At 40.3% G+C, this 23,432-nt stretch overlaps 2 protein-coding genes across 2 annotated transcripts in view; one reads left to right on the plus strand and one right to left on the minus strand.

Moving 5' to 3' along the window:
* The window catches only part of PARD3B (par-3 family cell polarity regulator beta), a 1,129,489-nt gene that overhangs the window by 62,793 nt on the left and 1,043,264 nt on the right, over nt 1–23,432 (minus strand). Inside the window, exon 22 of the mRNA XM_061148945.1 lies at nt 7,322–7,401. Within this exon, the coding sequence (XP_061004928.1) occupies nt 7,322–7,401 (80 nt within the window). The remainder of the gene's footprint in view (nt 1–7,321; nt 7,402–23,432) is intronic.
* LOC133060947 (HIG1 domain family member 1A, mitochondrial-like) lies at nt 12,815–13,151 on the plus strand. Its single transcript, XM_061148948.1, has one exon. It carries the CDS (start codon nt 12,855–12,857, stop codon nt 13,134–13,136), a length of 282 nt encoding a protein of 93 aa, XP_061004931.1. The 5' UTR covers nt 12,815–12,854; the 3' UTR covers nt 13,137–13,151.

The following is a 23,432-nucleotide window of genomic DNA, read 5'->3' on the forward strand; positions in this document are numbered from 1 at the left end:
TCAATAGCTGTGAACAGAGCGGAGGCTAACTGCAGATGAGAATGAGTGAGGTCAGAGTGTCTTTAAGCAGTGAGTAAACACCTCTGCAGATATGATAAGCTATTCGGCGCTGTGCATGTTGCAGGCTTCAAAGTTGGCCGTAGGTTTGTGATTGGCATCTTCCTGGGGCTGGGCAAAGGCGGATGCAGGTGAGAAAGCTGAAATCCACCAAGCAAGCCAACTGACACGTTAAAGTGTAAGTCTGCTGTGTTCTTCTAGTCTGGACACAATCCTATCCAGCACCGACTTAGAAGGCGGGTTTATTTTAGGTTCCAAGGAAGCACACATAAGGTGTTTGCTCCTTCTAGAGTTGCTCTTTCTACCTCAAATCAGTTCTAGCATGTAACTTCTCACGCTAAACTCAAGCTGCTTGAACTGTTCAGAGAGAACTTTTCTCCCCCTTAAGTAACTCTTGTAATACGGGTGAGAGCACCATCGGGACTGAAGCCAGATCCGGCCTGAGCATGTCTTTGTCCCACATCAGCCCCGGAAAGGGAGACTCTCTCCTCGGGAGCGCTCATGAAGCTTTGCATAAGAAAATTTATCATCATCTCTTTTCTTCTGGGTAGATATTATTCTTAATCTTAAAGAACCAAAGTACCAATTTGCAGACACTGCTTTTTCAACTCTCGGGAGTGTTCTAACAAAACAGGATTCCCCTCTTGGTGGGCAAAGTCTATTGCTTAATGTTCATCTAGCAATTACACATTAAACTGTTCATATTTCAGAGTAAGGACCCCAGGGAACGGGAAAAGAATTGATTTTATGACAGCATTGCAGAGACGGTTGAAAGGCATTACCTAACCTGTTCTATTAGTAATGTTCCGTGTCATATGCAAAGATGAATAAGACACGGTCCCTGTCCTCGAAGGCTCTTACACTTTAGTGAGAATGACAAGCAGGTGAGTAAATAACACAGGGTAATAACCACAGAGTTTGGGTCTGACTCTGAGCTGAATGATCTAAGCCGCCTAGATGTTAAATGTACAAACTAACAGTCAAGACTGCTCCGGTTCAAATCTCAGCTCTGCTGCTTCTAGCTGTTGAACCTGGGCAATTTCACTGAGTCTTTCTCTGCCTGTGTCCTTGCTTATGAAATGAAGATAATAATAGGGATGCTATTGAGTCACAGGATTGCTGTGCATATTAAATCAGTCAGTGGATACAAAGCATTTAGAACAGGGCCTGGTACATAATAAGTGCTCAGCAGTGGGTAACTAATTGGACTTCTGGACTTCTACTGACTCTAGGGAAAAGGGACATTCTCATAGAAAAATCAGTACTTTTACTGGAAAATAGTGCTCTGAAATAAATGGTAAAAAATCTTGGGGGGAATTCTTTCCTGCAACTTAGTTATATAAAATCTATAAAAACAAAATCTCATCTGTGTACTGGTGTAATTAAAACCCACTGTATATATGGAACTATGTTAGGTCCTGCTGATAGGTGCAAAAATAATGGGTATAGAACAATATCCTTTGTTCCAAGGAATTTATAATCTAATAGTGGTGGAAAGGGTCAACAAAGAATCAAAATCTAGTCTAAGATGTTTTCAGGGCACTGGTAAAGTGGTAAACCAATGTTATGGAAGTTAAAAGGAGGAAGAGCTAAAGAAAGATGGCAGAGGGCTTGGGTTTTGGCATGGGGCTCTGAGGTATTACGGGCTTCCCAGTGGCTCAGCAGCAAAGAATCTGCCTGCAATGCAAGAGATGCTGGTTCAATCCCTGGGTTGGGAAGATCCCCTGGAGGAGGGCATGGCAACTCTCTCCAGTATTCTTGTCTGGAGAATCCCATGGACGGAAGAGCCTGGCTGGCTGCAGTCCACAGGGCTGCAAAGAGTCAGACACGACTAAAGCGACGGAGTGCACACGCATGCACTTTGAGGTATCTTGGAGACAGAAGGACGGGTACTTCAGCAGGCAGTGAGATATGAAGATTAGCCAGGTTCTTTGTGGATTCATCATCATAGTGATGAGAACTGAACCTATAAGAATGGTGGAGGGACTTCCCTAGAGGTTCAGTGGTAAAGAAGCTACCTGCCAATGCAGGGGACATGGGTTTGACCCCTGGTCCAGGAAGATTCCCCATGCTGTGGGCTAACTAAGCCCGTGTGCCACAACTCCTGAGCCTGCAGATCCTTGAGCCGCGCTCTGGAACGAGAGAAGCCTGTGTGCCGCAACTAAAGAGTAGCTACTGCTCCCTGCAACTAGAGAAAGCCTGTACACCGTGACAAAGACCCAGTGTGGCCAAAGTAATAAGTAAATAAAATCTAAAAATTAAAGTTTAAAAAAAAGAGAATGGAGGCAGCAGCTCAGAGAGAATCTATATAGAAAACAGGGCTAGAAAGAATAAATCTATGTATAACTGAATTACTTTGCTCTACCCCTGAAACTACAATATTGTAAATCAACTACACTCCAATATTAAAAAAAAAAAAAGAACTGGAGGCAGAGTCAGCTGGGCGAATCTGTGGCATAGTCAGAAGCCTGGGGCAAGAGGTGAGAGTTCAGAGGCTGGTGTGGAAAGAGAGCCAATTTTTTTCCCCAAAAAGTAGGAAAATGAGAATTTGAGGAGGAAGGAGGGTTGAGGGAAGATTTCTGTTTTCTCTGATGGAATAAAATCAAGTTCACGGGGTCGGCCTGCCACCTGAGCCTGGCTCAGCTACGAGTCCCGGCAGCTGGAGGCTTGGTCAGCATGTCAAGTCCTGAGCCGACAGGAGGATCTCTGTCATATCCCACGACGTCCCCCCACCGGTCAATAGCGGGCCCCTCCCTTACCAGTCCTGCGACAAGAGCATCGTGTCCAGCCTTGCTGGTTAATTCACAATGGTAGGTCTCCACCACTCAGGAGACACTGGGTCTGAATCTAAGCCTTGTTGGCCAGGGGCCGTGGCCTCTTACCTAGACCCGAGTTAGCTCCCATGTCCCTGATGTGAGCTCCCTGTCTATAAGAACGGCTGTCTCCCAGCAGGCCACCTTAGTCTGTAATGTCCTCTTCATGATCATCTGGACTTCGGGTCTTTCTCTAAGAGGTGGCTGATCCTTCAGCCTCAGTTATGCCCCCAGCATATCTTCCTGAGCCATTGGCTCTCCTTTTCCGCATGCTGAGGGACTCCCAGCGAACTGTGCAGCTGAGCCTCTGCATTCACCGTTCTAAGCAGAGGGAGGAAAGCCACTGCCAAGGGCTTAATGATAGAGCCGAGAGAGGGGTAGTTGATGATGTAGGGTCCCTGAAAAGCCAGTGAGAATGAGCTCTGCTATGCAGGTCCGACTCATTAAAAAAGGGAACACGTCATTCCCAGAGAGAAAATTAAAAAGAACTAACAATATTAAAAAAAAAAAAAAAATCCTTAAAATATGTCAGCCAGCTTCTTCACTAAGAGTTTTGCTCGAATCACTGAATTTAATACTCATACAAGCATTATACAGAGTCCCTAATATCATCCCCAATTTGCAGATTAAAAAACTGAGCCTGAACCAGTTGGACCCTTGCCCAGGATCCCATAGGTGAGAAGTGATGGATGGGGCTATAATTATGGCCTGACTCCAAGTCCATGCCTTCACATCTCCACTTGGGAAGCATGTGTTGGTGAAGACAGAGCGAGTCTGAATTGCAGGGAGCTGAAGCTGAGGAACTAAGGTTGAATGTCTCAAGGTCGTAAAGAAAAGGAAGTGAGATCATCTCTAGAGCCTGGGCCTAGGGGGCTTAGTCATCTTTGCAGAACTTCACGGGAGCAGAAAAGGGTTGGAACGGCCACTGTGGGACAGTCAAGGGAGTTGACAGCACGACTAAAAGAATTCTGGACAGCAGCAGGGGCCCAGCTGGGGCTGGATAATGTGAATTTTGTAGTGGAACCAATGAATGCTTTTCTGAGTTTCTCCAGCAGCCTTTCATCGCCCTTGCATGCAGGACCACAGAAGAGATGGAAAGCCTTTTTGCTCCCTCCTCAGGACTCAACACTTGATTACAAGACCGGAAGAGCAACATCATGCGCTGATGCACCGAGCCATCTGCAGAGAAGGGATAATGGGGTCCCGTGGGGGTCGGGGATGGGCCAGGTGGGAATGATGGAGGCTGGAGATGGGAGCGGAGAGAGTTTACTGCTGAAAGGCTGGACCAGGAGGAGGTCTGTAAAATCAGAATGGGGCCTGGGAGAATTGAAAGAGGCTGAGAGGCTGAAGTGAAAAAGAAGCTGTTTGCAAAAATACATACGTTGTTGTTCACACATTATAGCAGCCCAGGAAACAGCCACTTCCCTGCTCACCCAGGGTGAGTAATAATTTGTGTCAGGCAAGAATAGGGGGAGGCTGATTTCCCTCTGTTTACTACCAAAGAAAAGTGGGGGCCGGATGGCCTGGGTAAAACATCGGCCTTGGGAAAAGCCTGGTGCTCTCTAACGAGCTTGTATTACAACCACGCTCTGCTTTCCAAAACAGCACCCTCAGGAGAAAAGAAATAAAGTCATTTTTCTTCAGAGGTAAAAGATTTAACATTGCTTAACAATAACACTTAACATCGCTTAGCCCTTAGCCTTAGGCAACCCCATAACTACCAAGTGCTGGGAATTGTCTTTTTTCCTGAGCAGGCTAGGGCTCTGGCGTTATTTTGTCAGGTGTCACTGAGCCTGGCGGCAGGCTGTACGGGCCTCCTTTAAAATGACAGAGTTCCATGAAAACATAGCAGGGTGCCCCTTGACTAGGGCTCCTCACCAACTCCATGCACTGGGGGGCATTTTCTCTCTGTGTTGATGGCTCCAAATCTGGCATATAAATCAACACTATTAAGTTTATCTTAAAACTCCTGTGATGCTCTCCACAAACAGCACAGGAGCCAAATCAGTCAGCAGCATGTTAAGTCCCCAATAAGGTTGGCTGCTGACTTCCTATAAGTAGAATTTTTCCTATTTTTAATTAAAAATTTAGCTCCATCAATATTTTAAAGCTCCCCACCTCTGTGACTAAGAGGGGATCCGGTGCCTGAAGAGATGTGGTCCCCTCACTCCCCTGACAAAGGAGCAGTGAAGCTGGTGTGATTCAATTGAATGAACAGTAAAATCTCTAGGGGCAGGTTGGGGTAAATGTCACCGGCACACAGAAGCCGGTAGTCTGTCTCCTGCTTAGGCATTTGCATATTGTTGGGTAAATATGGACCCCCCTCGATGGATTAGAGCATGTGGGTGGGGATTCTCTGCATCTCCCCCTTAGATGTTGATATGGAAACTCAAGTTTGAGCCCCTGCATTAAAAAAAACCAGTGCCAGGCATAGCTTATGCACTTGTCTGAGCCTTATTTATTCTCCATCATGACTCCTTCTTACCAGGAATCTAAAAAGGTACGTCGGCACCTGTAGCCCATCCCTTTTGCCGCTGTGTTACGTGTGTGAGCGGACTGTTTGTCAAAGCTGTTTTCAGTCTAAGATGTTTCGCTTTGGGCTACAGTTATAGTCTTAAGGCTGGAGGATTTTGTCCGTGCATATATTGTGATGGCAGGCCCCAGAGTCACAAACAGCATCAATGTATTGCCCCTGTCAAAAAACTCCTTCCACAGTATTTAATCCTAAAACAGACGTGTTTAGAGTCAGCCATGATGGTGCATTTCAGGGCTTATTAGTAAACATAAAAAGGAGTTGGAAATTCAGAGGACTTTATGTTCATTATTACTCAGCTAAGCACTGGTTGCACTCTCACAAAAAGTGGACCTGCTATCTCCTGTCCTAGACAGTGGGGCCCGTCTCCAGATTCTCAGGGTCTTATACACAGTAGATGATCCATAGATACTTGAGGAAGGAACGAATGAGTGAAATTTACAGAATTTCTGTACTTATAAATGCTATGTCTATGCTTTTGATTGGTACCCAAAAAAATCCATTTCCGCAGTCTGAGTACAAGTTGGCCAGGAAAGACATTAAACTGTTTCCAGTTTTCTTTTTTCTTCCTCTTCTAAGAACAGTACTTTCCATCTGCCTTAACCACAATTTCCACACACTTCAATATTGAAAGCCAGAAATTTTATATTTAAAATGAGTTTTGGAGACTACTTCTATTTTTTAAAATGAAAACAAAATACTAGGCCAGGGGGAAAAATCAGAAGAGGAAAGAAATCGAGGATGAGAAAAATAACTATGAGACAACATATAAAAAGAGAAATCAGGGAGACAAAATATAGTTGTACAGAAGCTTTTAAAATATTGTATTTTGGGTATCCTGCTCAATCAGTGTTCAAAATCGGTTCTCTGCTAGATTTGAGATTTTATTACTTTGAAAATCAAACTACTATTTATAAGAGCAGATGGTCACTTACGCTATGCCTGTTGTAATATTCAGGATGTTATTCTTGTCAATTCACACACAGAAATATAGTCAACATGCAACTCAAAATGGTAACCCAGCCGTGAGCTAGCACTTTAACAACTCAGTTTGATGATGGAAAGGCTCTCCTTAGGGTCCACCTGCACCCCTCTTTTTAAAAGGGGACATTCTGTAATATTTTAGTTTTCTGGCTGGCATTAACATTCCTTTGTTTTTGTTTTTCAAACTCACACATTCTCACACTCAACTCGCTTAACTCCCATGGTCGCTGAAGTCTATGTCATCCTGGAAAGGCTTCTCCATTGTCATGTGTCACTGATTGCAGACTAAAATTATTCTTCATCTCCCCAATAAGAGGACAAACCTTTGACAATGGTATCTCATTTTCAGGGTGTCTAGTTATAGCATAAGTGGCTTTTGTTAGGCCAGAATCGCCAAGCGAACATTCCCACCCAGAGGTCTCTTCCCCTCACCAGGTCAGGGCCTCTCAGCAATATTTGCCTTTTGCCCAGAGAACTCAGCCAGGTTCTAAATCAAGCGAAAAACACCTTCCCAGGGTCACATTTCTCTCCTGCTTTTTAACACCCACAGGAAGCTCCAAGGTTAAGGCTGGCATGCCCTTCCTCATGGGTAATTCCTAGGACAGAGGATTTACTATTTTATTGTCTCTAAGCTGGGTGCAGGCTGTTCAATACCATTTTTATAGCAATGGCTTAGGATTTCCATTCAGAATCCAATATTCTTGCTGACATGTTCAATTGCAATGATATACTATTTTCTTCCCTTAAAAAATAACCCACAAGTGTTTCAATTATTAGCACAGTTGTGAGGATGGCATGAGGGTTGCGGCCGGCGGAGGTAAGGCAAAATTATAACATATTCCTCATTTCAAAGCCAGATTTCTATTTCATGGAGATTTTTCTAAAGACTTTACGTGTGGGTGAGAAGGTGAGGGGAGACCCCTCGGCGATGTACCTGGGTAAGGAGGCGTACTGTCGCTCCATCCCCTCAAAGCGGAGGTTGTGTGTGTTCCCATCTGGACCCTTTCCAGACACCTGTGGAGAGAAAAGTAATTAGAGATGAAGATCCATTATGCACCCTGGTTACTGACAATGCATCTCAAAATTATAATCAGTGCACAAATGCTGCTGCTGCCTGCCAAAAATCAACCACGGAAAAGCAAGCAAGAACTCCGTATCGTTATAGGAATTGACGATCAAGCCACAAACATGGCATTTAACAACAAAGTCACTTCTTTCAAAAAAGGGTCATTGTCAAGCTGACTCCTCCTTGTCACCATGCCAGGGGTATTCTGTAGATTTTTATGACCACTTGTATTTCCTTTTAAAATAGGCTTTAGTTTTCAGAGCAGCTTTAGACTTCCAGGAAAATTGAGAAGATAGTATAGGGAGTTCTCACATATCTGAAACTCAATTTCTCTATGACTAACATCTCATATTCATATGGTACATTTCTTACAATTTGTAAATCAATAGTAATAGTGTATTGATAACTGAAGTCCATAGTTTATTCAGATTTTACCTAATTTTTTTTTCTTTGTTCAGGATCCCATTCAGGACACCATATTACACAGAATCATCATGTCTCTTTAGGCTTCTCTTGGCTGGGACAAGAATGTATATCTAAAAGTACATTTTCATGAAATCTTTCTTTACTGCCTGGGACTGGCAGCAACCACCTAGTTCTTCCACAGATTCTGTGAAGCCCTCTCTGACCATCTGAACCTCGCTGAGCTCTGTCAGAGAGATGACGAACAACCACAGAGACGTGACAAACTCTTTTCTGTCTAGTGTTGGTCTTTCCTGGTTCTGTCCCTTTCAATGTATTATACTTCCTGTGTTCACCTGTCTTCAGGTCTCTTCCACAAGTCTCAGATTCTGATGGGCACTGAGTGACTTGGCCCCAGTAGGTTCTCAATAAAATGTGTGAGCTTCATGAATCTAAAGACTTTACAGATAGTTTTTGCATATCTATCGTAACAGCTAAAAACACATACGGGATAAATGCATACAGGTAATCTGAAGGTACCTGTTGACTGATCAATTCCTCACCTGTTCATGTCAACACATGTGGATTTTTGGCCACCTCTGCGCTCGCTCTTGTGCTGGGGGAGCCCTCATATAATGGGTATGGAAGGGGTGAACATAAGACACAGAGTCACAGTGTCAAGGTCGTAGAGAAAACTTTTCTAGGTAGTACTGAATCTGGAATTATTTTCTTCCTACCAGAAGTCCCAGATCTCAAGGAAACCACCATCCCAGCTTGGGTGGTGTGTGGAGGGAGGGTTTATTGGGGGGAGATGTTGCAGAATAAGCATATACTCACATTTAGAGTAAGAAAGACTATTTCTGGTGTCAAATAATTACAGGAGGCACTTAAGAGTGCCTATGTAAAACCTCTTTATATTTTATCAATACACAGAACAGGAGGAGCTGGAATTATTTGAGAGGATGACAGCCCAGTAGCTACCTAGGTAGGATGAAGACTGTACACATAGACTTGGAAGCAGCTACAGAGAGACAGAAATCTCTGCATTAGGATAAAGCCCTGATTTAAATGGCTGACCTTTTAAACAAAGACTAAGGGCAAGGATGGTATCAGACAGTTAGGGGATAAATAAATGGCACTAAAAAAGAAGCGATTGATTAAAGTATTGTTCTCAGTCACGCCTATCTAAGGTTTGTTTTGCCCTATTTTTTATGGAGGAAGAACTAATGTAAATACCAGAACTACATCGAAGATTATTAATTCTAGTTGTTAGAAAAACACTGTTCTTATGTATTAGTATGACTTTAGGCATTTACAGCTAATCCTTTTCAAGTGGTCACCAAACTTCAAAGTTAATATTTTCAGAGTTCTTATCTGATCTGGCGTGGCCTAATGGGAGCAGTTAACATTCTGGTGTCTTGAGAGACTGCCTATATGCTATGGTTTGTCTGGTAAGCTACTGGCATGTTAGATTACATTAAATGTAGGATGATGCTTATCTTTAAGAAACTTTTAGTCTTGTTGGGAAAACCAGGATCAGAAATGAAGTATTTAAAGAATGTTGTAGGACAATGTATGAACCAACATTATTCAGGATGTTACTACCAGAAGCACAGATGAAGGTGTTAGGAAAAACTTCACAGAAGTAGAAGAACAAAGGCCAGGCTTCTAAAGATGGATGGGATGCTTATACATCAGAAATTACATTGTTCTTGAAAACAGAATGGATGTTTCTCAAAAAACTAAAAATAGCATTACCATATGATCCAGCAATCCCACTCCTGGGCATATATATGGAAAAGATGGAAGTTCTAATTCGAAAAGATACAGGCACTCCAGTGTTCACTGCAGCAAACATTGTAAACAGCATTCACTGTTTACAATAGCCAAGACATGGAAGCACCTTAACTGTCCATAGACAGATGAATGGATAAAGAAGATGTGGTATACACATACACACACACACACACACTGGAATATTACTTGGCCATAAAATGAATGAAATAGTGCCACTTGCAGCAACATAGAAGGACCTAGAGATTATCATACTAAGTGAATGAAAGTGAAAGAGGAGAGTGAAAAAGTTGGCTTAAAGCTCAACATTCAGAAAACTAAGATCATGGCATCTAGTCCCATCACTTCATGGCAAATAGATGGGGAAATAGTGGAAACAGTGGCAGACTTTGTTTTTTTGGGCTCCAAAATCACTGAAGATGGTGACTGAAGCCATGAAATTAAAAGGCGCTTACTCCTTGGAAGGAAAGTTATGACCAACCTAGACAGCATATTAAAAAGCCAGAGACATTACTTTGCCAACAAAGGTCCGTCTAGTCAAGGCTATGGTTTTTCCAGTGGTCATGTATGGATGTGAGAGTTGGACTGTGAAGAAAGCTGAGTGCCAAAAAATTGATAGTTTTGAACTGTGGTGTTGGAGAAGACTCTTTGAGAGTCCCTTGGACTGCAAGGAGATCCAACCAGTCCATCCTAGAGGAGATCAGTCCTGGGTGTTCATTGGAAGGACTGATGCTGAAGCTGAAACTCCAGTACTTTGGCCACCTCATGAGAAGAGCTGACTCATTGGGAAAGACCCTGATGCTGGGAGGGATTGGGGGCAGGAAGAAAACGGGATGACAGAGGATGAGATGGCTGGATGGCATCACTGACTCAATGGACATGAATTTGAGTAAACTCTGGGAGTTGGTGATGGACAGGGAGGCCTGGTGTGCTGCGATTCAGGGGGTCGCAAAGAGTTGGACATGACTGAGCGACTGAACTGAACTGAACTGAAGTAAGTCAGATAGAAAAAGACAAATATGATAGGATATCATTTATATGTGGAATGTAAAAAAATGATACTAATGAACTTATTTACAAAACAGAACAGACTCACAGACATAGAAAACAAACTTATGGTGACCACAGGAGAAGTAGAGGAGGGATACATTGGGAGTATGAGATTAGAATAAACGATTTACTGTAAAGCACAGGGAACTATATTAATATCTTATAATAAGCTAAAATGGAAAAGAATAAAAGAGAAAATAGATATACACATATATGTGTATAACTAAATCACTGTATCACTATGTTATACACCTGAAGCTAACACAGTATTGTAAATCAACTAGACTTCAATTAAAAAAATTATTCCATTCTTCTCCAATTGTATATGTATTTGTATGCTTCTCTGTTGACACCAAAGCATCTTTAATGTAGTCATTCAATTAGTAATTATTAAACACCTTCTTTATTCTAATGCCATGCTAGGCATTCAAAGCAATGAACAGGGACTTGAATTCTTCATTGCTTTAAATATAAAGGAGACAGGCCTGCAAACAATTATGGTGCAATGAGATCACTGTTGGAGTGTCAGTCTGAAGAAGGAGGCAATGGGAGTCTGAGAGAACAGATACCAGAGTCCACCTGGAAAAGTTGAAGACAGCTTCATACGGGTGTTGAAGTTTCCTCTAAAACTTGACTATGAATGAGGAGGAGTTTTTTAGGAGGAGGAAGAGGGCGGTGGGAGTAGCAGGAGAAGGCATTCTTGGTAGAGAGAGCAAAAGTGAAAAAACACGGAAGCATAAAAAGGGCACTGTGTTTCCAGGGAATGTCAACATTTCGGTTAAAGAAGAGAGACTGTAAGGAGAAGGATATTAGTAATGGTAGCAGTAACGTCACTGGTACTATTAATATTATTATGGTTACGATTATGGTTATTGCCACTAGTGCAATTTTTTAAATCAATTTTATTTTTTAGAGCAGTTTTAGGTTTTAATCAAAATTGACAGGAAGGTATGGAGAATTCCCATATATTTAATACATCATGAATCATGCTTTTGGTGTCATATCTAAAAAATCATCACCAAACTTGAGATCATCTGGATTTTTTCCCAATGTTATTTTCTAGGAGTTTTAGAAGACAGTTTTACCTCTTACATTTAGGTCTGTGATAATTTTTGTGAAGACTGTAAGGTCTTTGTCTAGATTCTTTATTATCTTTTTTTTTTGCACATGCATGTCCAATTGTCCCAGTACCATTTGTTGAAAAGACTATTTTTGCTCTATTACATTGTCTTTGAAGCTTTGTCAAAGATCACTTGACCATATTTATATTCCTCTGTTTCTGGGCTTTCTATTGTGTCCCATTGATTTGTCAGTTCTTTCACCAACGCCACACTGTTTTGATTGTTGTAGCATTATAGTAAGTCCTGAAGTTGGGTAATGTCAGTCTTCCAACTGTGTTCTTCTCCTTCAGTACTGTATTGGCTATTCTGTGTCTTTTGCCTTTCCACATAATGTTTAGAATCAGTTTATAACTTGCTGGGATTTTGCTTGGTGGTACATTGACTCTATAGATCAAGCTGGGAAGAGCTGACAGCTTGACAATATTAAGTCTATCCAAGAACAAGGACTGTCTCTCCATTTTTTTTTTTTTTTTTTTTTTTAGTTCTTTGATTACTATAATTCAACATTTATTTGGCCCTTCCTGAGTGTCAAGAACAAGGTAAAATGTTTTATTTGCATTAGCCCATACATTCCTCCCAATTATCTTCAATGGTTGTCCCATTTTTCAGATGAGAAAATTGGGCAGTTGCCTAAGGTTATAAAGCTAGGACATGGGATATCTGAGACGAGATTCAAGTCTGTCACCCGAGACTCAGGAGAAACTGACATGGATTGGATCTTGGAGGAGCTCATGCCAAGGAACTTGATTTTACCATTAGTTGATGGTGAAGACACTAAGAAGTGATATTTGATAAGTGATAGTACATATTGTCAGGGTAGAGAGATTATTTTTGTCATAGTATGGAGTTCCAGTGACAGTCTAAGTCAGAGATGATAAAGGCCTAAACAAGGGGCTATTCAAAAGGATGGAGATAAGGGAGCAACACGAAGATGTTAAGAGGGTAACTTCAATAAAACTGACTGAGGGGAGTGGGGTCAGAATCCGGTAGGAACCTGAAACGTCTTGAAGTTGTCTGAAGGTTCTTCAATCACTATGTCAAGCGACACAGATATTTCTCTTTCTTCATATGATGAAGATGAGGGATCTAAACTTATCCGAAAAGCTAGAGAGGCACCATTTGTCCCCATTGGAATGGCAGGTTTTGCAGCAATTGTTGCATATGGATTATATAGATTGAAGAGCAGGGGAAATACTAAAATGTCTGTCCACCTGATCCACATGCGTGTGGCAGCCCAAGGCTTTGTTGTGGGAGCAATGACTCTTGGTATGGGCTATTTCCTGTATCAAGAATTTTGGGGAAAACCAAAACCTTAGAAGAGGAGATGCTGTCTTGGTCTTGTTGGTGGTGCTTGCTTTAGTTAGACATCCCATATTGAGGTTATATGTTTATGCGGAAAATAAATGGTTTGGGTCAGACAAGAACATGGTAATTTGAATATTGGCTTCCTTTCTTGCAGGCTCAATTTGCCTGGTGACCAAGTTACTGGTGACTAGTTCACTAGCTGGGTCATTCAGGGGAGTCAGATCAGCACAAAAGAAACAAGTCACTTTTAAATACACTTGATAGTGGTACCTGTCCACCTTCTTAAACCCTTCTGTTGAAATTAGTTCTAAAGAAGACAACATGCCAATCCTGAAAATGCTCCCAGTTGCTGCAGAATATCATATGCTTTTGATGTAATATAGGAATCCTATTTACCCCAGTTAATTTAACTTTCTGACTGCCTTGTGGACTGAGTGCTGTTTTAAGGGCTGGTTGGCTCTTGAGGAACCCTTTCAGAACAGTGCATGGAATACAACATCATAAACCTCCCTGCAAGTCTATGTGTGTTTTTAAACCAAATCTAAAAAGCTGGTAACAGAGCCACTTTGAAGTAGTATTTATTTTAGAATCATAGTTATAAACATGAGAGTAACTTAAACTGTAGATCCCTTTTAGCTCTTTTGTAATTGCAGAATTATATTTTGCTGCTGTTATATTAGAATAACTTTAAATTATTTTGAAACATGTATTTTAAGTGCTAATGCAAAGGTAAATGAAAAACACTTTATAAATGTGTGCAGTATGTTTATTTTCTCCAAAAGAATTATCAACTAAATAAAATGCCTATAATGGAAGTAAAATAAAATAAAATAAAATAAAATAAAATAAAACTGACTGAGAATTAATGGGAAGGATGTGTTTGGAATTGTGCCTAAGTTTACTGAGTTTAGCAACTAGGTGGGCTTTTCAGCTGTTGCCAAGATGGGACTAAAGAAAGTACAGATTTAGGGGGCAGGGGTGGGAGGAGGGAACACTGGAACACTTAGATATATTAAGTTTGAGTTGGGACATCTGATAGAAATGTCTGAGAGACAAGTGAGTATAAAAATTTGCAACATAGAGGAGAAATCTGGACTAGAGTTGCAGAATTGAGAAACCTTCAGCCTATAGATGGTACCTGAAACCTTGGAAAAGACTCAGAATGCCCAGGAGGCATCTACAGACAGAATAAAAGAAAAGACATGCAACGAAAAGAGAGAATGCCAATAATACTCTTAGAAATACTATACTTTCAGGGGCAGGCAAAACAAGGAAAAAAATAAGTTGAACCCAGGAAGGAGTCTGAGTAAAAGCAATTGGTCAAGGAGAGAATGAGGAGAGAGTGTTATTTTAGGAATTAATGGAAAGAGTTCCATGAAAGAGAGTGTGGTTCACAGTGTCAAAAGCAGCCAAGAGCTTCAGTAAGACAAGATCTAAGGCATATACAGTGTGTTGACAAGCTTTACCTGACCCCCCCTCCCCCACTTGCTAAGGTAGCTTTGGAGCTGGTGGCACCAAAGGTGAATCCCTGCTTGTGGTACCTTCTACCTTCCTAGCTCTGGTGGCTCCTGATATAGGCCTTTCCTGTGTGACTTGTGGAGCCAAAGTGTTACTCAGTCAGTCATGTCCGACTCTTTAGGACCCCATGGACTGTAGCCTGCCTTCCAGGATCCTCTGTCCACGGGATTTTCCAGGCAAGAATACTAGAGTGGGGTTCCATTTGCTTTTCCAGGGGATCTTCCCGACCCAGGGATTGAACCCGTGGCGCCAAAAACTTCCTCAAAGAAATGGCAGAAGCTCCCTGGGTAGCCTGGTTCTGTCCTGTGGCTTGCGAAATCATTCCTGAAAGCTTTTCTAAGAATTTGCTTCCTAATGTTCCTTACGATTCTGTAAGCCCGTTAATATGGTGTAATAAATTTGTTCCTGCTTAAACTAGCCAGACTATATATTGTTCTCTGCAACTGAACAGTGACTGATATAAAGTCTGCAAAAGGGTATGTGGGAATTGGCAATGAGATGCTGATTGGTGCTTTATTGAGCGTAATTTCAAAGGATTGATGGGGAGAGAAAGCCAGACTCTATGGTGTTGAAAATCTTTATAGTATTCTAATAAATAAACAACCACTGGTTATACTCTCTTATGCTATCATGCTCAGAAAATGAGATAAATACTTTTAAGTAAGTAAACATTTGTTAGTGTCTCTTAAGTAGAGAGCCATGTGCTAAGCACTCTAAGATACGGAGATTAGAAAAGCCATTTCCTGTTCAGAGCAACACTTGTTAGTCAAGGGAGATGATAGGAATACATTTGTGTTCAATTATTTAAAAAACAGATTTAACAGTTTTTTTTTTTCTCCCTAAATTACCCAAAGATGACCTCTGTTAACATTTATAAATATATAAATATTTCAGTGGTATATAGAATTTTCCCCAGCTGTTTATTATTGGCATTTTTCTGTGCTAGCAGATATATTTCTACAAACGTGAATTTTCACGGCAATATAATATCTGATTTACGGATAAATCATAATTTATCTAGTCTCCTCTTGTGATTTGATCACTTTTACTATCTCAGAAATGGTGGCAATACAAATTATTGTGTTGGGAACAAAGATTCTCGCAAATAGCTGTGAACTGAAAGTAGGAAATAGAAGGGTTGCCAAAGAGGCACTAATTATAAGTTTTAGTCAGGTCCTTAGGAAGTCAAGCCACTTATGGAGGGAGTGAGGGGAGAGAGAACTGGCAGAGGCATTTATAAGCTCATTTCTCATTTTGCTCTATGCTCAACAAGACTCAGAACTGTTCCTCCTTGAAGAACTCCTTATTAGGTAATTTCTCTTATCATAAAAAAATAAGGTCAGCAGCTTTGATCCAATTAATTTTTTACAGAAGCCCTTTATCTCACTTGGTATCATGCAGTTTTTTTTTTTTTTTTAATGTAATGACCTAAATATATGTCTGATAGAAATAATCTTGACTTAAGCCATAACAGAAACCTAGTTTTTTCTACAACAATGTAATGTTAGAACTTAGGTTTGGATTTGGGACATATCTATCTTTCTGCTGCTCAGAAGTGAAACTTCAGAGAGCTTATTCAAAACATGTTGAAAAGCTAATACCTTGGTGTGCCTTGCACGTGGTGATCTTCTTTGTCTGGATTATGACAGCCTATGGCAGCCTATCAGGAGGGCTTGGGGTTTGAGGAGGGGGCAAGTCGAGGGAATGCTGAATTAAGATGCTTTTAGTCCATGGGAGTTCTCCCAGTTTCATTCACTCAATGCCTGCTGCTGGCTGGAGTGTTAAGAGCCTTGTTAAAATAAAGCTATTAGTCTTTTCTCTACAAAAGCAAGGAGCTTGCTGCCTACATTCTGTGTTCCTTAAATTAGTATGTATTTCTAGCCTGGCATTGCAAGAATCAGCAGTTTCATAAAGCAATATACTAAAGAGGCCATTTAACCCCCCTTTTCCCCCACTTGCAGATTAATGGCAGAGAGGAAGATTTAATGCCCTTTCAAACATTTTTTAACAATTCATTATAAATAAAAGAATAAATCACACAAGATTTTCTGCAAATGTCTGATGATAAAAAGCGGAAACAATTCAAAATTAACATGTTTTCCAGTTCCTACAGGTTAGGACATATTTTTGCCAATGTTGTAATTTATGTCCCATCAGTCAATTTTCCTGAGGAAATTTAAAAACTGCTGTGATGGAAAGACTGTGCAAAGTTGCAATACAGCTTATTCACCTATACATAACATCCTCGTTTACAAATATGTCTTACTCAGATCCATTACCAAAAAATGACTTTCATGCTGTCAGACTCATCATAAGATTAAAATGCAAAATATAAAAATTTAGATGCCATTTTAGGAAATATGCCTTTCATTTCAAGTTGGTATCATGACAGATATTTTTGAGCAGTTTCCAGAAGCTTTCTTTTAATTACATTGCTTTTACCTAGCTATAGGTTTAGCTGGAAGATTTTTAAAGAAATCAACTCAATAAAAACATCTAAAAAGTTATGATCCTGACTTTGATAATCTTCCCATATTAAGACATTCTGTTAAAATGCTAAAAGTTTGGAGGAAAGGCAACTGACAATATCCCATCTAAACAAAAAGAAACTAATCAAAATAAGCTGTTCAATTATTTTCCTTTTGCGATGTGAAGTATATTATTCCTGAAATATGTATTTACGAATATGCTATCCAGAGAAGCAAAAGTACACACTCGTTCAAACCATTATTTCTGAAGTGTTTATTTTCTCTAATTTAATTTCAGTAATTTTGTCAAATAACTGGGTATTCAGCTTATAGACTTGCTTAGAACATCTGCTAGTTGAGAAACTACAGCAAATAAAAATATTTTAAAAATAACTCTTGGGTAAGCCTTTTTAACCATTTTGTGCCTAAATTTTCCTTCCTTGTAAAATGTTAGAGTCAACGCTACAAATCTTTAAAGTCTCTTCTAACCTACACACATTTATAAATGTTACCTTGTACATAACTTCTACATTATGTTAATCAATTACACCTTATTAATAAGTACCTAAATGTAGCTACATAATTATAATTATTTTAAAGCTGAATAACAAAGTAAAGCAATCTGCAACATTATAAAGTTATAAAACATTTACTGGGATTTAAACGTTAAACCTTATGCTAGCACCACCCAAGTCCTAGCTACATGAACAGGGACCAGAGCCTCAACAATCTCTCTTCTGATTATCTTCGAGAAAATAAAATCAGACATCTCCTGCCCAGCTCTGTTTGTGTCTCGGGTCTAAGATGCAGTTACCATAGAAACTATGATTGTGGATACAATTTACAAATTTGGCTTCATCCATCAGATGCACTTTGTGTGTGAGTGTGTGTGGGTGCGTGTGCATGTGTGTCTTGCCAATAAGCTTGAAGAGCACTCTGGCTCTGTGTCTTTAATTAAAGAGCCAGACACCACGCTTCATTTCCTTTCCCCATCTGTCTACCTACAAATAGAGACGTTGTGACACTGGCTGACATATAAACTCTTACTTGGAAGAAGACAAAGGTCTGATGAAAAGATGAAAAAAAACAGTATTAGGAAAAGCATTCCCCAAGAAATCTGTCCATTCACCTGTCCTGTATTTTCAAGGAACAGAATAAAAGCCCTTTGGTGGAGTTTCGGTTAGTTACATTAATCACTAGGTTCTAGGATCTAGTACTTATTGAACTTGGTTTCTAATTGTTTCTTGGATATAATATGTGAGTTAGTTATTCCTCTGCTGTTTTAGTTTATTGTACTCTGTGACAACCTTCTTTGCTCATCTTAAAAGAAATGAAGCTGACCTTCAAAATATGACTAAATCTTAAAAGGGTAATAGTTTGTTCACAGCATTTGTTATGAGTTCATATTATCCCTTTAAACTATTAAACAATGAATAAAAGATATTCATTGTCTAAAGCTCTCTAGTATATGTAAAATACACTTGCATTTATAAAGATGAAACAATGTAAATGCAAAATTTTAAGGTCTTCAGAATTTTTTTTTTTTTTTTTTGTAGTTTAGCCAGTGGGCAAGTTCAAATTACTCCCATTTACAATTACTGGGAAGAGAACATGCTCTGGAACGCTCTACAGTCGGTGTTATGAGTTATAATCAATGAGACCATTTCCACTTCTGCCTAATTTTACACATGAGGATACTAGAATTCAGAGGATGCTAAAGCAACTACCCAAAGGGTCACACAGTGGCAAAGCCAATATCTGAACTGAGATGTGCCTGACCCCTAAGTAGTGTTTCTCTCACTCTTAAGGCTGCTCACATGTTGGCAGGGATCATTGTAGTTACTGTTGCTCTATTTCTTAAGCAAATAACCGAGGCATCAGACCTGAAAGTTCATATGAACCTATGGCAGCAATGGGATAGAATTTGTGAAATTATGACTGTCTGTGAGCATTCTGAATGCTCTTATGATCATCAGAGTCATACTGTTGAACTTCAGTTGCCTAGCAATATTTATTTAAAAGGGCTGGGGGCATTAATATATGTATGGGTGTTAATTTTTGGTATAGCAGAAGTAATTTTTAATAAAATAACTTTTAATTAAGGATTATGCTTTATTTAAAATATCCTATATTACATACACTAATTTTTAAAAAATTTTCTTCAGTATTCATGCATAGTTGTCAGGCTATTAATTTGATTTACACAAGGCATCAGGTTGTAAGCTTCATTAGAATTGAGACAATGCCTCTTTTTTGAGCCATTGCATTCTCAAGGCCTGGTATATCATCTTGTTGATTAATATTTATTGAGTCAATGAAACAGAAGTCATAAACATCTAATCAGTGGCAGTTAACACACAAAAAATTAATCAGCTTCCCTAAAGGTTAACTAGATAGACATGAGTTTGAGTAAACTCCGGGAGCTGGTGATGGACAGAGAGGCCTGGTGTGCTGCAATTCATGGGGTCGCAGAGTTGGACACGACTGAGCGACTGAACTGAACTGAAAGTTTAACTAGTTTTTTGAACCAGACCTGTTAAATTACAGGATACATACTATCAAAATATTTTTAAAGAAGTTTTTATGACATCTGTCCTTTGGTTAAGTCTCATTAAGACTGCCCCTTTCAAGCTCTTTTTTAAATATAGTCCTGAATTTTTTCATTTCTTTGAAAAAAATAAAATAGAACTAGAAACATTCTTATAGTTTAGATTTAAACTTGGACCTGGAATATAAATCAAAACCATTAGGAACCTTAAGTATGTAGTTGCTTAGAAAAGATTCTAATAACTCAAAATAATATTAGTACACCAGTAGGAGAAGCTTGGAGAAGGCAATGGCACCCCACTCCAGTGCTCTTGCCTGGAAAATCCCATGGACAGAGGAGCCTGGTAGGCTGCAGTCCATGGGGTCGCTGACTCAGACACGACTGAGCAACTTCACTTTCACTTTTCACTTTCATGCATTGGAGAAGGAAATGGCAGCCCACTCCAGTGTTCTTGCCTGGAGAATCCCGGGGATGGGGGAGCCTGGTGGGCTGCCGTCTACGGGGTCCCACAGGGTCGGACACAACTGAAGTGACTTAGCAGCAGGAGAAGCTTACCTGACAGAAGGCGTTATTGGGCACACTGGGCATAACTAGTGTTGATCTAAACACGCACCTCAACATGCACAATCATAAAGTTACCAGACCCATGCTACCATTAATGCTGGATCAGACACACGGTAGCCCTGCACTTGTTGGGTTCGTCAAAATATTCATTTGGGCTTTTCCATAGCATCTTACTGGAAAACCCAAGCAAACTTTTTGGCCAACCCAATATATTATCCAAATTATTTTGCAACTGACTGCTATCCCAGCAGAATTCAGTTCTAAGAAGATGAATGAAGAAAAGAGGAGGAGAAAGGAAGAAGTAAACAGATAACTTTTCGAAAATTGATGTTCTGTCAAAATCTTATTTGAACAACCAAATCAAACACACCACACCTAGTCAATGGTTTTCTATGAACTAGTTATAGTTATTCACTAGTTAATAGAATAGTTAATTCACTAGTGGGGTCTTCCCTGGTGGCTCAGACAGAAAAGAATCTGTCTGCAATGCAGGAGACCTGGGTTTGATGGCTGGGTTGGGAAGATCCCCTGGAAGAGGGGATGGCTACCCATTTCAGTATTCTTGCTTGGAGAATCCCCATGGACAGAGGAGCCTGGTGAGTTACAGTTCATGGGGTTGCAAAGAGTTGGACATGACTGAGCGACTAAGAACATACAGTGAATAAAGGCTCTCAGTAACTGACAGCCATCTAACTTTCCTGCTTTATGTTGTTCCTCTCATATATGCTCAATGATCTGATTGCACTGGGCATTTCATGCATCCCAAGAATGTACTTTTGTGCCTATGGCAGGATATCTACTTCTGTAGTTTTGGTAGCTCTTCTTATGGGTTTCTCTGGTGGCTCAGCTGGTAAAGAATCTGCCTGCAATGTGGGAGACCTGGATTCGATCCCTGGGTTGGGAAGATTCCCTGGAGAAGGGAATGGCGACCCACTTCAATATTCTGGCTCATAGAATTCCATGGACTGTATAGCCCAGAGAATTCCATGGACTGTATAGTCCATGCGGTCACCAAGAATCAGACATGACTGAGTGACTTTCAATCACTGGATAATCAATCAGTCAGAATGAACTTCTGTGCCTATGCCAGGATATCTACTTCTGTAGTTTTGGGAGCTCTTCTTATAGTCATGTTAGTTCCTGGCCCATGCAGCCACAGCATCCCCTTGGGGCTTCCCCTGTAGTTCAGTTGGGAATGAATCTGCCTGCAATGAGGAGACCTGGGTTCAATTCCTGGGTCAGAAAGATGCCCTGGAGAAGGAAATGGCAACCCACTCTAGCATTCTTGCTTGGAGAATCCCTTGGACAGAGGAGCCTGGCAGGTCACAGTCCCTGGGGTCGCAAGAGTTGGACACCATTTAGTGACTAAACGATGATGAGTGCCTTAAATGTGGCAAGGGCTAACTGAGTGAGTGAATGAAGCAACAAATGTTGCTTTTATTGGTTGTATTTACTGCTGTGAAGGGACAAGAAGAGGTAAAGGGAGCAAGCAGTTCAGTTCAGTTCAGTCGCTCCGTAGTGTCCGACTCTGCAACCCCATAGACTGAAGCACGCCAGGCTTCCCTGTCTATCACCAACTCCTGGAGCTTGCTCAAACTCATGTCCATTGAGTCAGTGATGCCATCCAACCATCTCATCCTCTGCTGTCCCCTTCTCCTCCTGCCTTCAATCTTTCCCAGCATCAGAGTCTTTTCCAATGAGTCAGTTATTTGCATCAGATGGCCAAAGTACTGGAGCTTCAGCTTCAGCATCAGTCCTTCCAATGAATATTCAGGACTGATTTCCTTTAGGGTGGACTGGTTTGATCTCCTTGCAGCCCAAGGGACTCTTGGCCTTGTCTAACTCAATGAAATTATGAACCATGCCATGTAGGGCCACCCAAGCTGGACCAGTCATGGTGGAGGGTTCTGACAAAACATGGTCCATTAGAGAAGGCAATGGCAAACTACTTCAGTATTCTTGCCTTGAGAACCCCATGAACAGTATGAAAAGGCAAAAGATAAGAAGAGAACAAGCAGTGGATAAGAAAAAGAGTCTGTAGAAAGTTGTAAGAACATTAAAACAGTGATAAACAGAGAAGAAAGCCTTGAAAAATGGGTGTAGACAGAGAAAAAGGAAAAAAAAAATCACAAAGGAAGAAAAATTGCAAAAAGGAAAGGGAACTATGGGAAGAAAATAAGATAGGTTACTGCAAGCTAGTCTCATTCTCAGCATACAGGTAATTCCTGTCTCAAGGTCCCATTAACCAAACTCTCAGGTCAATCAGAATACCCCATTCCCCTACCAGGTTTGGTAATTCGACGTCGCTCTTCTCATTGAATGTATATATAGCATCTTACTCTCAAACTCTTTAAAATGTGATTATTTTAAGTCAACATTTAAAGTTGGATTTGATATAATTATTTAATTGGGCATTGATTCATCTACACAGAACGTGTTACTGAATTCTTCAATTTCATCAACATAATTTCTTTCCAAATTATCTTTTATCTAGACGCTGGAAGTCCAAGTGCTATGAAAACTTTGCCAAAATAAAAAGCTTTTAGATTTCTAGTGCTGGCTGGACACAAACCCGTGCAAGAGTGTTGAAGAATAATGCATGCTTGCCAACTGCCAGATACGATTGCTTTTCCCATAATTAATGTCATTCTTGCTGTTGGAGTACCATTTCCATCCTCTAATAATTTCCATTAATAGAGGAAGCTTCTGCAATAATTTTTGCATCCTGGAAAACCACTGTGGCTTCCATACACATTTTAATCTAAATAATGACAATGAGTGAAAGGGGGATGGTTAGAGATATTACTGTAACTCCGGGTTACATTTGCTTGGTCATCATTTTCAATCTCCAAAAACTGTCCAAAAGGATTAGACCTCAGTACTCTGATTTCAATAGCACCAGATCATATGAATTCATATCAAAAAGAGAAAAGTGTATAGAATGAGTGCATTGGACTATTCATCTACCAAAAAATAAATGTGAAAAGAGAGTATTTAAAAAAAAAAACAGTAAAAAAGATGAGTAGATGCAAATATAAGCTCAGGTCCTATAAAATATGATAATTGCCTCAGACTTGAAGCTTTGAAGCTTCCAGTAAGAGGAAGTGACAGACCAGCTGCAAATCATACCCCAAACCTGCCAATTCTCAGTGTTTTTTATTATGCTGTTGCAAAATCAAGAACTCAGCTTCGGATATGAAATTATGCAA

The sequence above is a fragment of the Dama dama genome, chromosome 8 (assembly GCF_033118175.1).
Source record: "Dama dama isolate Ldn47 chromosome 8, ASM3311817v1, whole genome shotgun sequence".
NCBI lineage: Eukaryota > Metazoa > Chordata > Mammalia > Artiodactyla > Cervidae > Dama > Dama dama.